General features: G+C 38.0%; 1 protein-coding gene across 1 annotated transcript; it reads right to left on the bottom strand.

Annotated features, from left to right (window-relative positions):
* Positions 1-793: 793 nt before the first annotated feature.
* RB195_013374 (uncharacterized protein) lies at positions 794-2,627 on the bottom strand (the record flags this gene model as incomplete). Its single annotated transcript, XM_064203158.1, has 2 exons — positions 794-1,054; positions 2,532-2,627. 2 exons carry the CDS (start codon positions 2,625-2,627, stop codon positions 794-796), a joined length of 357 nt encoding a protein of 118 aa, XP_064059039.1.
* Positions 2,628-14,065: the final 11,438 nt, after the last annotated feature.

Genomic DNA, 14,065 nt, shown 5'->3' with positions numbered 1-14,065 from the left:
AAAACAGATTTGAATTAAGAATGGAGGTTCTAACCGAGGCAACTAATTCTACCCTTGAAATTGCATAGAAAATCCTTGTTTTAAATTCGTTGCAGAATTAACAGCGACACAAAGAAGAGGAACCGAGCAAAGACTGTTTTCAAGCATAGCTTCGTATGTCATCAACATTTGCTCTAATGAAATCAAATTTTTACGCTAGATGATATGACAAAAAATCGATAGTGTTGCCAACTTTTCCTGCCTCATAAGTCGATAAAAGGATAAGAGGATAAAGGGTCCGGCGTTAATCAATCCGCTTGGGATGCGCCCCCACGTTCACTTCAATTCAGAATCGTTTGAGGTTCACGAACGTGTAACTGGCCTATACAATGACTTGCGGGGGCTAGGCGATGTGTCAAGTCGGTGTTTTTATCTTCCCAGACAAGTCTGGTATCAATTTATTGACCCCGGAGGGATGAAAGGTTTGGCGAGCCCTAGAGCGGATTCGAACCTCTGATCGTGTAGGACGCGGAACCTCTAGCCGCTATACTACACATAAGTGGATATGAAGGCCTATTAGGCATGATAACATAACTACAGCGGCCTGTAAATAACTCTTTGTTGTTGTTGTTGTTGTTCCTTTCCCTCACTTTCACCACAGCAGCATTCCTTTTCATCCTCCTTCATCGAGAGTCCTTATCACATCGAAATTTTTAGGTTTTCTCTTTTACTTACTTACTTATCACTTCAAAATTTTGAGATTTTCCGAATCATCGACACAAGCAGAGATTTTTCCTGCGATTTTTTCTTCTATTCAGTGACCATTCCACGCTACGTCAATGTCACCACTATCAACGGGATGAGGAGAAGAGCTATGTGCAGGTGACGCGTTGGTGATGACGCATGCCACCGGCACCATCACACCTATTCCAGGCAGTTTACGAGCCATGAAACGATACAACATGTCGGACGGACGACGACAACGTGGACGACGAGCAGCTAGTCCCATAGATGTGCGGCAGGCGCCATTTTTGTTATTGATAAGTCTGTGCTGCAATTTTCTTTCGTGGTGGGCCTAAAAGAATTTTCTAGACTTTCTAGAAATTGTAGAGTTAGAATCTCCCAATTAGAACGCTTCATAGAGGCCATTCTCAATGTTACTCAGGCTAACGACCTTCCTGGATTCCAGAAAGATGCGTTACAGGTCAGAGCGATCATAAAATGGGGGAACAAACAAGGATTATTTTTCATGAAAAGAGGTCCCCACCTCTGAGGTCTGGTTTTTTTCTGAAAGAAAAAAAACTCCCCGAAAACACCAAACGGCATCTTAGTTTTTTTAAGGCTGTTGCTTCTGAAATAAGATCAATTTTCCACCCACGTTTAGGTCTTCTTCCTTAACACCCCCGTCGTTCCCTAAAATTCCCGTTTCGTACCTGTGTCTCTTCTACAGTACCCCATTATAGTGAAAAAGAAACTTTTTTTTTTCAAAAGCTATTCTCCCTTTCAAACGTGTATGAATCAGCCACTGTTTCTTGCATGTCGTTTCGATTCCCGTTCACACTCTCTCCCATGTATCGTAATCATGGTGCGGTTACTGTGGCGACGTCGAACGATCGTTATTCGTGAAGCGCTAAGGATTGATAATACAGATTTTTCTGGATAAAATCTCCATCATTGGTGAAACGCTCGTTGATCGACGGTAACTCGGATATGTATGTGTATTTCTGTGGTCGATGTCATAAGGATTTCTGCGATTGCGTACCATGCCCACGTATACGGCCACGTCAACCTGGTTGATTATGAAATTTGTGATTGTTTATGGAGTGATAAGGGGTGCAAGTGTTGTGCATGTGAGTTTCTCGGAACGTAACCGATGTTCTCGCTAAGAAAAAAAAATCTATTCTTTTCCCGCTACGTATATAAATAGTCGTTCAGGAAATTTATCATATCTCTAATAAACGATATTTTAGGGCTGGATAATCTTTTTGTGGAAAATCATTTGATTTTGAACAACAAAACAAAATTAGTGTTCTTTCCGATGAAAAGTCGGAGTTGCCCAAGAAAGGACATCATTTTTTTTTTGAAAAAAAACACTTTTAGAAAATTTGTTAGAACATGAGTTGCTTCGGATTTCGTCTGGAAGAAGATATGCTATTGGTGTGATGTCACCCTTCAATCATTCATTCATTCATTCATTCATTCATTCATTCATTCATGCATTCATTCCTACTTTTTCCACCCATATACTAATTCATTCATATATCCATTTACTCGCACATATGCTCATTTTATTTGCTTTCTTTTACACGACCCATCCACTTGATCCTTCGGGAACATCTTTGGAGATGCTGCCAAGATTCATAAAAAGGTCCTCTTTGACAAAAAAAAATGGTGCCCGGAACGTCAGTACACCGGAAACTTTGTAGGTCCTGAAGATGACCTCCTGTGTCATAGAAAGAAAATCAGAATGTCAATCAATAACAGATGATAAGCGTCGCTAGCACTTGCGCTGATAAGCGTCAACTAAGACCGCTGCCAATTCAAATACAAACGTTGACGCCATCCACATGTCTTCGCCGGACGTCGCCAACGTGCTGCTCGTCCTCTGCCTTTATTTGCTGAGCTCGAAAAAGTCCGAGTTCGGTCATCGAAGCAACCCCCCGTGTGCTAGGAAAACCTGCGATAAGTCGCCGACTGTTCGTATGTTTGTGTTTGCATGGCTTAAGCAAACAATATTATCTTGATTTCTTAACTGATTGTCTACTTTAGCTTCCGGTTTGCTGTGATCTCTAACTATCTTTCTCCTCAATTTTTTCTTTCCAAATAATAGTTGATTAGTAGTTAGTACAAGATTTTCCAAGGAGATAAAGCATCCTAAGAAGTACACTATCAGCGCTAATGCTCCTGTAGCATGGCATTCATTATTGAAGGGAGGTTAATGATGTGATATCTCCTTGCTTGAGGCATCTCGCAGGCTGAGGTTTGAGTGAGATTTTCCTCATAGGTAAACTTTACCTATAAAAAGTGAGCTTCAGTTTTTTTTAACGTTCCGAATTACTCGTAAATAGTTAAGAAGAACTAAGATATTTTACTTTGATTTGCTATTTATCTATTTTGTTTTTTCGATGTATTTGTTTGTTTCGATGAAAATTTGAAATCTGAAACCCAGCCCAAGCCAAACGGTGGCTTTTCGCTCTACCATCAATAGCTGGTACATGACATACATGAATTAGATTGTGAATTAAAAATAAAACAATGAGGGAAGCTGGATCTTATTTTATAGTTCTTGTAAAGTACGATTTGTTAGTGTAAAAGCTGTAGAAAAAAATCCGTCCATAATTATGAAATGAGTAGTCATGGAGTTACTGATTTTGTTTGTCTGACAAATTAAAAAAAAAGTTAAAGGTTATTAGGAATCTCCTGTAATGCTGAAGCAGTAAAATTCGCAGGTTAATTGACTTAGCTTCAATAAAATTGCTGGAATAAGATAGAACAGCTCCTCCTACACCGCTTAGGTATCATATATCACAAAAGAATAGATATAAAATAAATAAATCAATTAATAAATCAGTACTTAATAAATGGTCTTTAGTTTTAAAAAAAAACTTTTTTTTTACTTTAGCTCGTTAGTGTATGTTCACCAGTATTGGAGTTATTCTCTACACGTCGTCCTGGAAATTACGACGTATCACATTTAACACTTAAAAAAAACTAAAAACACTAAAAATATATATGAGAGGAGAAATAGGAAAGGAAGAATAATTCTTAAAAAATGGATAAAGAAATAAACCAGCTAATGATAAAGCTAATGCTAATGAGAATTTTTCTTAGCATTAAAATTTTGAGCGTATTTCATGGTTCGGATTTTTATTATTACATGAGAGACGACCTCTGCGGAAAGCACACAAATTTTCGCATGGTTTTCGCTACGTTGTATGTACATATTAAGTAGTAATTTTTCATGGTCGCGCTTAGCTCGGATTTTACTGAACCATTTTTTTCTGCTTGGGAAATTTTCAGTTATGGACGGAAGTTTCTTGCTAGATTAAGTGTTATATTATATTTATTTATATTTTTAGTTAGTTGTTGCTTATTGTATTATTGTTCATTAATTGTTGTTTATTTATTTTTGCTATTATTAATTTAATATTTTATTTCTGATTATTATTATTTATTTTATTTAATTATTATTATTATTTAATATTTGATTTATTATTTTATTTCACCTCACTTTGGGCACCATTAACATGTTTGGTACAGTAACTCTTTGTACTGTTTCTAATTCAACTCTATATTTATAAAAAAAATGGTACTTTAAAGTTAACTTCACTGGGTTCGTTAAGAATTCTAAACTCAGCCGTTCACTTAACCTGCTCTGCTATGAGTTAATCTCAAAGTTAAAGTTCAATAGTTCCTCCAGTTCTAAACACAAATAATTTAATAAAGATCCTACAAGAATTAATGACAACGTTATTTTTTCGGATGCATGGGTGGGGGAGTTTTGCGGTTATCTTAATCGAACCATTTTTTTTCTACGGAGAAGTGCTTTCTTTCGTGTCAGAAAAGCGAAAGGGCACGAATCTACACATGTTGTGAAAACTCTGGATAATCCTTTCTTCGTCCCTTTGAAGCCATTCTGAAAGCCAAAGTTTCCCGATCGTTGTAGTTTACTGTTGTTTTAAAGCGATGCAATGGCTACAGACCCTTGTAACTCCGTAATGAAACAAATCAAAAAAGAACTTCCCGAGGTTTAAGAAAACTTTGTCTGCCTCGTCTGAAATTTTCTCTCACGGCACACGGGAATGTTTGAAGTTCAGGAATTCTTGACTTTAACTTAATTTTTCGTGCATTCTTCTTTTTTGTGGGGGCGGATGTAGTGTAGCGGTTAGAGGTTTCGCTGCCTGTACGATCGATCGGAGGTTTGAATCCGCCCTACTACCAACTAAACCTTTCATCACTCCGTGTTCGATAAATTGGTACCAGACTCGTCTGGGAGGATAAAAACACTGAATTGATCATCGGTTGACCCTTGCAAGTCATCGTTTGGGTCAGATATACTTTCGTGAACCTCAAACTATTCCGAATTGAAGTGAACGTGGAGGCGCATCTCAAGCGGATTGATTAACGATAGACACTTTATCCCTTATGCTTATCTTAATTTTCCCAGCGTTTTGGGAGCAAAAGCTTCTGCGTTGCACTTTCTTTACAGTGAAACACAGACGGCATTGTTTACATTTCATCTGTGTTATATGTTTATGAGAGAATGAGATAAATAAAAACCAAATGAGGGGATAGGTGAATGAATATTTGGGTGAACATGTGGGTGTGTGTGCATCCCATGAGTGTTATTGGTTCGTAATTCAGTAATAAGAATGTTGATGACAATTTTAATAACAAAATTAATGAGGTCTAGAAAATGTATTGTTATTTTTGTTACTATTACTTTTATCATTACTATTAATATTACTATTACTATTATTAGTATTTGTGAATGAAATAGTGGAACGCACATAATCCAGTCAACACTAATAAGGAAGTGATTGATATTTTCATCAGATCACTACATACTTCAGCTCTGCTTCCTTCAGAGAGGCACATTTATCCATCTCTTTCTTCTGTTAACAATCTCGAAAAAAAAAGCATAAAAATTTCTCTGCATAACCGCAGAGGCTAATAAAATCCGCTTGGGATGCGCCACCACGTTCACTTCAATTCAGAATCGTTTGAGGTTCACGAGCATGTAACTCTCCTATACAATCATTTGCGGGGGCCAGCCGATGACCAAGTCAGTGTTTTATCCTCCCAGACAAGTCTGGTACCAATTTATCGACCCCGGAGTAATGAAAGCTTTGGTTGGCAGCAGGCCGGCTTCGAACCATCGACCGTGCTGCGCGACACCTGCCTAAGGCTAATAAATAAAACAAATTAAATAAGCCAGACTGTTTTTCCTATAATTGTAAATAACGTCCATGGTAGCTCCTGTTCATCCAGCTTACTCGTTTTTCTTTCCTCCTTTTCTCCCGTTACCACATTCTATGTTATGGCATCGGTTGGTTTTATTGTAAATAAAATATTTCGAAAGAGTATGAATTATAAAAAAAAATTCCATCCTGAGAGATCCGAAATCTTTGTTCAACTCTCCTCGCCTCCTAAATTTATCACGGTTTGAAATGTCGAATTTTTTGAAATTTGCCTGTGGACTAAGGATATCTAGGAACCTATTATTTTTAAATAGTTTTTCTATGAGTTTCACAATTAGGTTTCAAAACCTCCACCGCTTTTGAACTCCGGTTTTTCACTTCTTCAGAAACAGAAACGAGGTGTTGGTATTTTACATCCGCACAAATTCCCACAGAAACGTTTATAATCGGAAGTGAGTTGTTCCCAGCACAGGAGCCACTCGCCACTTCCTCAACTTACACTCACTTTACACGTTTTTAGACCCCTGATATGCGAATAACACTAAACAATAGGTGTTGTTCGCATGATACACGCACCATCACAGTCCCCCACTCCTATTGTATGGCTGGCGCCCATTCCAGTCGTCGATTCCCTACGGCAGTGATAGCAGGCGACGTGCTAAAAACAGTACTATGAGGCTTGTATGAAGGTGTACGGTGTGACAATGTGAAAATGGAGGAAAATTCTTAAGGATCTCATTCGGAGCGTACGGTACATAGTTAGATATCTCTGAAGTTTCTCAAGTCCACATACTCAACCACTATTTGAAAATCTCATTGTTTTTATTCCTCTATTTATTTGTCAAATTTTTTCCTCAAAACCGACATTGTCCATTGGAAAACCTACGCTTCACTATTGTGCTATATGGGATGTAGATTCCTTCTTCAACAGTATAAAAAAAGGAATCTGGAATTTTTTTTAGTTTTTTGGAAGTTTTACAGAATTTTTTTTTTGGGGTAAGAAATCTGTAAGATAGAACGTGGCTCCAAAATGATCATTTTATGGCAGTCTTATGTTTTGCTAGTGCACTACTATTAGTGTGGTGTTATCATGTAACTTTTATGATTTTTTTAAAGACAAACGGACAAGGATTGGTGAAATTTTTTTTAAGGAATAAAAACTATTCAATTTTTTCCCTCCTTTTTGCAGCACCGGTATTTATTATTTGACAGCCCGCACAATCCATAAACCTTTCTTTTCTTCGCGGTCAACAATTTTATCCGAGACTTAGAAGTTTCCTACAAATCTACAAATAGTCATTTTTTTTTCAAAATCATTCTCCATTTCTATGATTCTTGTATTTTACCATGAAGAATGATTGTACAGTATGTAAGCATATAAAAACCTGAAGGAAACATGTGCGACTAAGACATCAGCACAGAACTTTGTCGGCGCCAGTTGGATTTTCCCTAAAAGTGCTGAACATTTTGAAAATTCCCACAAATAAGAACAAATAGAAGCTTTTTTCTCGGTAATTTGAGAACAACGACAGAAAAACATTCGTACGGAGGCTTTCGGTATATTACATTTTGTTGCTAATTGATGAAAGAAAACTAAAATAAGTTATGGTGAGGAAAAATTACCTAAAATTCTAAATAAAGATGAATTTTCAGTATTGCAATATATTTGTACGGTGTTTTTTCTTCGATTATTCCACGTTTTCACACCTTGCGTTCAATGTGAATTCCCCATGGAATGTCGCACCTTTTCGTTGTGAGAAACCATTTCCTACCGTATCCTATGCTTACTCTTTACGTTCCCATGAGAATACAGCAACGAATCTCGTTGCGTATTCTAATTAGCACTTGATTGCTAGCAATAATCCTTGACATCATCGTTTCGAAGTGTTATCGCCGACGGCAAACTGACCGATTTACTTCGGTCGGTTGCTGGCAGCCCCTCAATCCAACATATTTCCCCTATTGGCAAAACTTATAACAGCCAGTAAAGTGTGTATGTGTACTTGCACTTGATGAGTAAAATATTCTTGCACAGTATAAGTATACGTGAAGCCTCAGGGAAGAACAGCCTGAAACTCGATAGCCATGTCGTTGAAAAAAGCGGAGGTGGAGAGGAGATGTCTTCGTCAGGAAAAAAAGTGTATTTTAATGTTTATACGTGGGTGCCTGAATGAATGATAGAATCCATAACCTTCTTTTTTTTCTCTTCGAAAACGCTATCGTGTACTTTCTATGACATGGCGATTTGTGAAGTTTAGAACACGTTCAAGCATATTTGTGAGGTTTTTTTCCGGGAATACACGCGAGAAATGTGAATTTTCCCGTATAAAAGCACCGTTTAAATGGGATTCGTAAACAGAAAAGATGATGAGAGGATCACTATTGGAACTGTATAACTATTCAGCCATATCTTCTTAGTGGATGATGCAAAGATGAGGGAGAGTCAATTTCTGGAATTCCTGTATCTACGTAGAACTAAGCTGGAGAAAGTAAATGCCTAGATAGGATAGATTCCCAATCGGGGAAATTTTTATTTCTATGCTATGGCAATAGGAGGATGCTTAGGATCCCAGTACATACATACGTGCGCTCAGCTTAGAAGACTTCTCCATAGTTAGTTAAATAATATTTTAAGAATTAAAAATTATGAATAACGTGAAAGTGGATGTTTTACGTTTCCAAATAACTACGACTCTATCTCAGGGCGTTTTTACGTTTAATTAATCAATCTAATTTTATGCGTTTACCATTATCCCAATAGGCAAATAACTATGTATGGATGTGGAGGTTCCATGAAGTTCTCTTTTTTCACGCTCATATTCTTCCTCCTTACATCTTATGAACTCTTAGAGCAACAAACCTCGTTTGCTGGTGCCAAATTTTGTCTGCGAGAACTTTTGTGGATTTTGTGGGTAGTGAGTGGATGTCGCGGCTCCAAATTTCTATGAGTCTAATCCCTCTCCCTTCCCTTCCCCTTTAAATGGTTTCGTTTTTTACTTCTTAGAAAGAGTAAAAATGTGATGTCAAAGAAATATGTTAGAACTACATATTTTTGAGGTGTAGAAAAGTTTACGGTACGCTTTGGGGTCTGCTCAGTCTTTTTAACCAGAGTCCGGAAGCAATAAGCTGGGTAAAGGAGGAGACGCTCGATCTTCACCATAAGAAATTTTATGATCTACTTTTGGTTAAATTCAGGTTTCACTTTCTTGGAAATTCTTTGCCAACGTGTTTTCAATCCATAATGACCTCATAATTGCATGGATGTTTTTTTTTGTTTGTGGTGTTAAGTTAACTATAGAACCCTTTTTTATTGGGTTTTATCAGGGGGACATTTTGAGGATAATTTTTGAAGTGCACGTGCTTCTGAGGTGTACACAGTTTTTGCACCCCTTGGCGTACCTTAGTTTATTCCATGGTCACATTGGTTCATTTGTTACGGTGTAGTTAACTGTTTATGGTAGAAATTGCAAGGATCTCGAGAGATCTACATACTTCCTAACGGATGCGCAAGATCCGAAGTTCAATGCTGATGGCTGCTTTCTTCTTAAAGCCGTATTTATTCGATAAACATAACCAGTTCGTCTAGTTCACATAAGGTCCCCTTCAAGACCACCGCAGCGTCGTCTATACGAAGATCAGCTTCGATCAATACGAAAAATCCGAGACTTAGTGCAGGTCATTGGGTCGTCGCACCTCCGCTGGCTGAACAAACACTAGCGCCAGATCAATAGACGCCGCTCGCCCGCTTAGGCCTTACCTCGTCCTGCATCCCTCTCGTCCTCCTCTGCGCTTCGCGGATCTGCAGCCTCCCCCCGCTCTGCTGCACATAACAAATCCCCCGTCCACATCAAAGCCACATTCACTAATTACCTAATTGCTGCTACCGTAATCCATTCGGTTTTCACGTAACCATCACATATGCAGCACACATGTACATACGGCATACCGTATGCCGTATGTTGGTGGTGATGGTGGCGGTGGTGGTGGTGACGTTTTAACGACACGTCTCTGTGACAACCGGTTGACACGTGCACATACGTCTCACCGTGGCTTTTGTTTTGTGATGGATACCTTAACGCGATTACGGTAGATAGGGTGGTGGTAAGGTTTTTTCATGAGCAATAGGCGATCTTAGAAGGATTTTATCTCGCAGAGGCAATATTAAAGAAGTTTCTTCTGGAGTATATCTTCTAACGGAAGCTGGTAGCATTGTTGTGCACGGTGTTCGTAGAACACTCTACGAACACCGTGCGAATTCTAAGCTTTCGGATTAACACTTAACCAAATATAACCAAGTTTGCATTAAACCTTACAATGTACGTCTCTTAAAAATAAACACTCTCTCGTGTTTTCACTGATCTTCACACGGTCAAGCTGGTAAATATTTCCACGAGCACTGGTGTATACAAATTTTATTTTATTTCTTCAACAGTGTATCAACAGAAACTCTTAATAATAAGGACAAATTTGCTTTTTAAAAGAGCAATGAAGCAATATTCAGGCTCTAATAGATTACCGTGGGTAATGTGGATATTCTAGCAAACAAACAAGTTGTAAGTCCTGAACACTGTAATACCGTGATTTATTTCTTGTAGAATTCGTTTAATGTGCACTGCTCCACTAAAAGTCACTTGCGATTCCGACCAGATTTAGAGCAAATTCTGAAATTCATGGTTTTGTCTGCAGAAAGTTATAAAAAATTATAAAAAAGAACTGGAAGGTGACTCCGACAAACTCTGATAGAATCCGCGGAAAAAATGTACCTATGGCTTGTTAAAAGCTGTCGGAGAACTCAAAAACTGGTGTCTTACAATAATTTCTTGGAGTTTTTTAAAGTTTTAAGATCGTTTATATTTTTGTTGTTTTAGTGGAATGTTTGAAATTTGTTCACTGCAAAATTCTCTCTTGTTTTAGCTTGATTCATAAAATAATTTCTTCTATTCTACAACTGTTTTTCATAGTTTTTGGCGAAGTTTCGGAACTTTTTAGAGGTATTCGGATACTTCTACTTTTTTTCCCATATTCCCCGTTTTTCCATTTTCCTCGCCCTAGTTTTCCTGAGAACTTTTTCTTTCTACTTTTCCTACTAAAAATCATTTTGCAATTTCTTCAATTATTTCGTATGGATTTAATTATTATATGGCCGCAATGACAACCAGCTTTGTTTTTGCTTGTCTTACACGAAAAAAAAAAACCAAACAACTCACAAACATACAATGTCATCCATATATAGCGTAACCTCAAAACTTCCTCATGACGTCATAAAAAGCGCTAATGTTTGGGTAGAGTTTTTGCGTAAAACCCTCATCTCGTCTCCTCACATCACTTCCTCAGTTTCCTCTTCGTCGTCCCAATTCGGGATGGATCATACGCAATATTTGTATCGCAAACACTCAACGGTCATTGGCCCTAACGCTATTCGACGATCGACAAGAGTGCAACTATAAGGGTCATAAAATCACTTGTTGTACTAATTATGCTCGTGGATTTATCTCAGTGAATATATTGAAGAAATAACTGAGTACTGAACAACTACGGTAATGAGTGTGGGGAGAAAATTCGCTCACCATCGCGCACGCTCAACTCCCATCAGATCCTTAGTTTCATTTTTATTATTATTTCATCATATTTAGTGCCCTTTTTCACCAGGAATCAGGAAAGACGTGCGGTGCCCGTGCATTTCGTTCTGAGATCACGCCAAAACGAAATTTTTTTAAACGAATTTTCAGGCCCTATTTGCCCTGAAAATGACTGCAGCGCAAAAGAATCGGCATGGACCGCAATTTTGCTGCTTTGATTTTGTGTCAAGTCCAATTTCTAGTAGAAATAGCTATGTAAGAATGTTTGTGGCGACTAGAAAACAGTTTTCTCAGCAGTTTTATTTGCATTCCTACACGGAATATCAGTTTAGAATAATTCTGACACTGAAGATTAAATCTATGACTTTCCATATATTTAGATTAATATTCCCATGTTATTTTTATTCTTGAGCTTGGATCCTATCCAAAATTTTGTCCGTGGATCCATCTCATTGGATTTGAACAAATGAATACATCGAAATATAGTAACTACGGCCGATAACTATAGAAATTCGCTGCGTTCCTTTAAACGAAGAAGAAAAATTTTAACTGTTTTTCTTCGTATGGTGGTGACGTAAATATGTTCGCTGCCTTCCGCTACATGGAACCGGTACATACCAAGCCAGCCGAGAAGAAAGTCCCTAAGAAATACTAAATGTTTTAATTATAATATTTTCTACAATTCATTCAGAAAGCTCACAGTGTCTGGGAAATTATCCTAGACAAATTCCTTAACTGCCTTGTACAGCTTTATTCCTCCTCTATTTCTTTTTCTTCTTATTTCCCAGTGAGCATCTTTAGTACTTTTCCTTTCCCGCCTTCCCTTGATCAATTATTATCGGAGTAAGCTTAGTCCATTCTTGGTTATTGTTATAAAATAATCGCTTAAAAGTTGATCGTGTTTTTGATCAAATGTGAGGAATCCATTCACCTCATTCACTAAAATTGTTCAAGAATTGAGCGCTCAGGTTTCCGTCGATAATTTTGACAGTTTTCTTCCCAAATTTGACTTCGAATATCGCTAAGGATTCCGGATTATGTGTCCTAGTTGATCTAACATTTCACTTTAAAGGTTGCAGGAGTCACTTCTGTGGATGTTTCTAATTTTTTCAGTTTTGAAGCAATTCTTACGACAGCCGCTAAGGTTCAGTGACTATCGTTTGGTCTAATTATTACCAAGTGACATTGGGATCCGTTGAAGAAAAGGTTCTTCCACGGTTTAGCGTTAGTGAAATGGCTCTTTTACCTATAACACGCAAAACATAGCAAAATTTTCTGTCCTTTGACTTTTCTTTTATGAATTTTTTCTGTTACCTAAATGAATACGTGATTTCTGTACTTAGTATGTTTACGAAGCATAGTTGAATCCTTTACTTTCTTCCCATATCCTTAAAGTATGTATAATAAGGTGGTCTACATGGTTTTTTCTTACGGAAGTTCTCTATTTGTGTTGAATACAAAAGAAACGGTGTCTAAATGTTTACGCTAAACACCTAGATGAGCCGTTATCGCACAATGTGCAAGCTGGCTGTGCTGCTGCTCGTGTATGTATGTGTATGTTTGTGTGCATGTGCGTATCCGCGCGCTCACATGGTCCGCCTCCGTTCGCTCCATGCAGACTACTTTCGCTTCCAAATCAGCAAATATTTGTAGAATAAGTCTAGACAAACTTATCACTAACGAGATGTGAACGGCGATGATGGCGGAGGCCGAGGCGACGGCGGTGATGGCGCGCGGTCAGCGCCGACTGCCACGAGTTGCGACGGCGCCAATGTGGCCCGGGCGACGGTCACGCTGATAGATGGCTGAACGTGAACAATCACTAGTCTAGACGTGCTTCTGGAACGTGGCTGAGGATTCGTTCGTTTAGTTCTTAAAGCATTTCTCGAGCAATCTCGATGAAGTTTTGTGTACATAAATTCATCTATTCTCCTCGTAGCGATGTCCTGCAAGGGATTTCAACTGCTAAGGTTAAGGATTGAGGATATTCCAGACATTTATCATATCTTCCTCTCATCATAGTCACATCGAAAGTGGATGGATGACTAAGAATTTTCTGAGAAAGATGTATTATTTGCTCTTAGTTTGTTTGTGGTTCTCACGTAAGCCACTGGATGACTTTTTTCATTTATTGATAGCTGCCGAATTTTCAGCCAGAGGATTTTTGGTTAAATTTAGACTGAAGACCAATAATATTAGTATTGTCATTTAAATATGGAGATGAAAGCAATACGGCCTGAGTTTTGATTATCGAACTTAGCAGGATCGATTCTCGCAGAGATTAGCTGTTGTTAATCCTTAACTACTTTTTTGAAGCATCAAGACCGTAATTTTTTAATTTGTCGAAGTTAACGTCTGATCCTACTTTGTCCATGATCTTAGTTGGGTATTGTTTTCCTCAAAACAAAAAAAAAATCTCGCCAATGTTTATTTTTATTTGTAGACCTTGGCTTATTCATGTGGTCTCTACGTTTTTTCTCTTCTGACGATGTCGGGTGGATCTGAAAAAGAAATGACGTCAGTTTTGAAAAAAAAATGACCATAATGGTTTTTTTCACATTGGTTCACAAAATTTGAAGGAATAGA

The sequence above is a fragment of the Necator americanus genome, chromosome V, assembly GCF_031761385.1.
Source record: "Necator americanus strain Aroian chromosome V, whole genome shotgun sequence".
Taxonomy (NCBI): Eukaryota; Metazoa; Nematoda; class Chromadorea; order Rhabditida; family Ancylostomatidae; genus Necator; species Necator americanus.
The sequence above is the reverse complement of the archived record's forward strand: the minus strand, read 5'-3'. Positions and strand labels throughout refer to the sequence as shown.